Here is a 1,562-nt window from a genome sequence, read left to right as displayed (position 1 = left end):
GTCTGGGAAGATCCCACATGCCGCGGAGCGGCTGGGCCCGTGAGCCATGGCCGCTGAGCCTGCGCGTCCGGAGCCTGTGCTCCGCAACGGGAGAGGCCACAACAGTGAGAGGCCCGTGTACCGCAAAAAAAAAAAAAGAGCTAAGAGTTGAAAGTGATTGCCTTTGGGTAGCATGAATTGAGGGCAGTAGGGCAGAGAACTTCTGTTATTTATTTATTTTGTAAATCTGATCAAACTACTGAACATTTAAATTACATATATATCATATATATATATATATATATATGAATTTTGGTGGTTATATTTTGCTTTAATTTTTTAATTTAGAAATGAAGGTCTAGTGCTCAGAACTCAAAAGTGAAAATAAAACAACAATGACTGTTAAGCATATAGGCTATGGCTGAAACCACGGAGAATAGTAGAGGTGAATAAGAGAACCAGGGAAAAAATACAGGACAAAACTCTGGCCATAATCATATAAAAGGAGACCACAGAAACAGCAGACAACAAAAGAAAGAGTGATCAGGGAGTGAGGGAAGGAGAAACGAAGACAAAACAACCCTATGCCAAGTTGGAAGCAGCCTGGTTAATTCCAAGTCTGTTACCCTCCTTTCTTACCTAAAGACTTAGTGCTACACACAGGCAGCGTGTTCTGGCCCGGCTGTAGCACAAAAGCATGCTGCACTTTTATTCTCCTCTTCCTCTTCCCCTTAGGCGCTGGATTCCTTTCTTATATACTGTGTGGCTGGGATCAATTGACATAGGCCATTCAAATACAGGCATGTTCCGAATTGTCATCCATCCCAAACACCATGGTACCACTGCAGACATTGCCTTGTTAAGGCTGTTCTCTAGAGTCACCTACAGTTCTTCCATCCTGCCTATTTGCTTGTCCAGTGTCAAAAAGCAGTGGACAATTCCAGACTCTTGCTGGGTGACTGGATGGGGAAAAGCAGAAGATGAAGGTGAGAATGGGAAGAGAAAGGGGTTGTTTTATACATCACCTTCTTGTACCCATTCTAGAATATTCATATTCTAGGCATTTCATTACTACGGCAAATATTTTCAACAAAACCAGACACTATCTAAAAGTCTTCAAATAAAATGTTTGCTTATTTATATGTTTATTTACTCTTATATCCTGCCTAGAGTCTAGCTACAGCAGCAAGAAAAGATACTAACAATTTATTTATTTTATTTATTTTTTAATACTAACAATCTAAACACACAATTACCTCTCTGAAACAGAGGTTAACAAGCCTGATGTAAGGTTGGAAAGAGTCTAGTACTTTAAATCTGTTTTTAAAGTGTTGTGTTGTGTCAACTCTTTTCCCAGGATAAAGTAAAGACAAGAAGCGATCTGGGAGCAGAAAAATGAGAAAGGAAGAAGTTTTAGAATACTGTAGAATACTCACATCTTTACTTAATCAAACTGTTATCGGCGGGGGCTTCCCTGGTGGCGCAGTGGTTGAGAGTTCGCCTGCAGACACGGGTTCGTGCCCCGGTCCGGGAAGATCCCTCATGCGGCGGAGCGGCTGGGCCCGTGAACCGTGGCCGCTCAG

General features: G+C 42.0%; 1 protein-coding gene across 1 annotated transcript in view; it reads left to right on the top strand.

The window, feature by feature from the left end:
- LOC103082048 (serine protease 48) overlaps positions 1-1,562 on the top strand; it is a 22,039-nt gene that overhangs the window by 16,895 nt on the left and 3,582 nt on the right. Inside the window, 1 exon segment of the mRNA XM_007458325.1 lies at positions 715-965. Within this exon segment, the coding sequence (XP_007458387.1) occupies positions 715-965 (251 nt within the window).

This window comes from Lipotes vexillifer, unplaced genomic scaffold, assembly GCF_000442215.2.
Source record: "Lipotes vexillifer unplaced genomic scaffold, Lipotes_vexillifer_v1.1 scaffold1433, whole genome shotgun sequence".
Taxonomy (NCBI): Eukaryota; Metazoa; Chordata; class Mammalia; order Artiodactyla; family Lipotidae; genus Lipotes; species Lipotes vexillifer.
The sequence above is the reverse complement of the archived record's forward strand: the minus strand, read 5'-3'. Positions and strand labels throughout refer to the sequence as shown.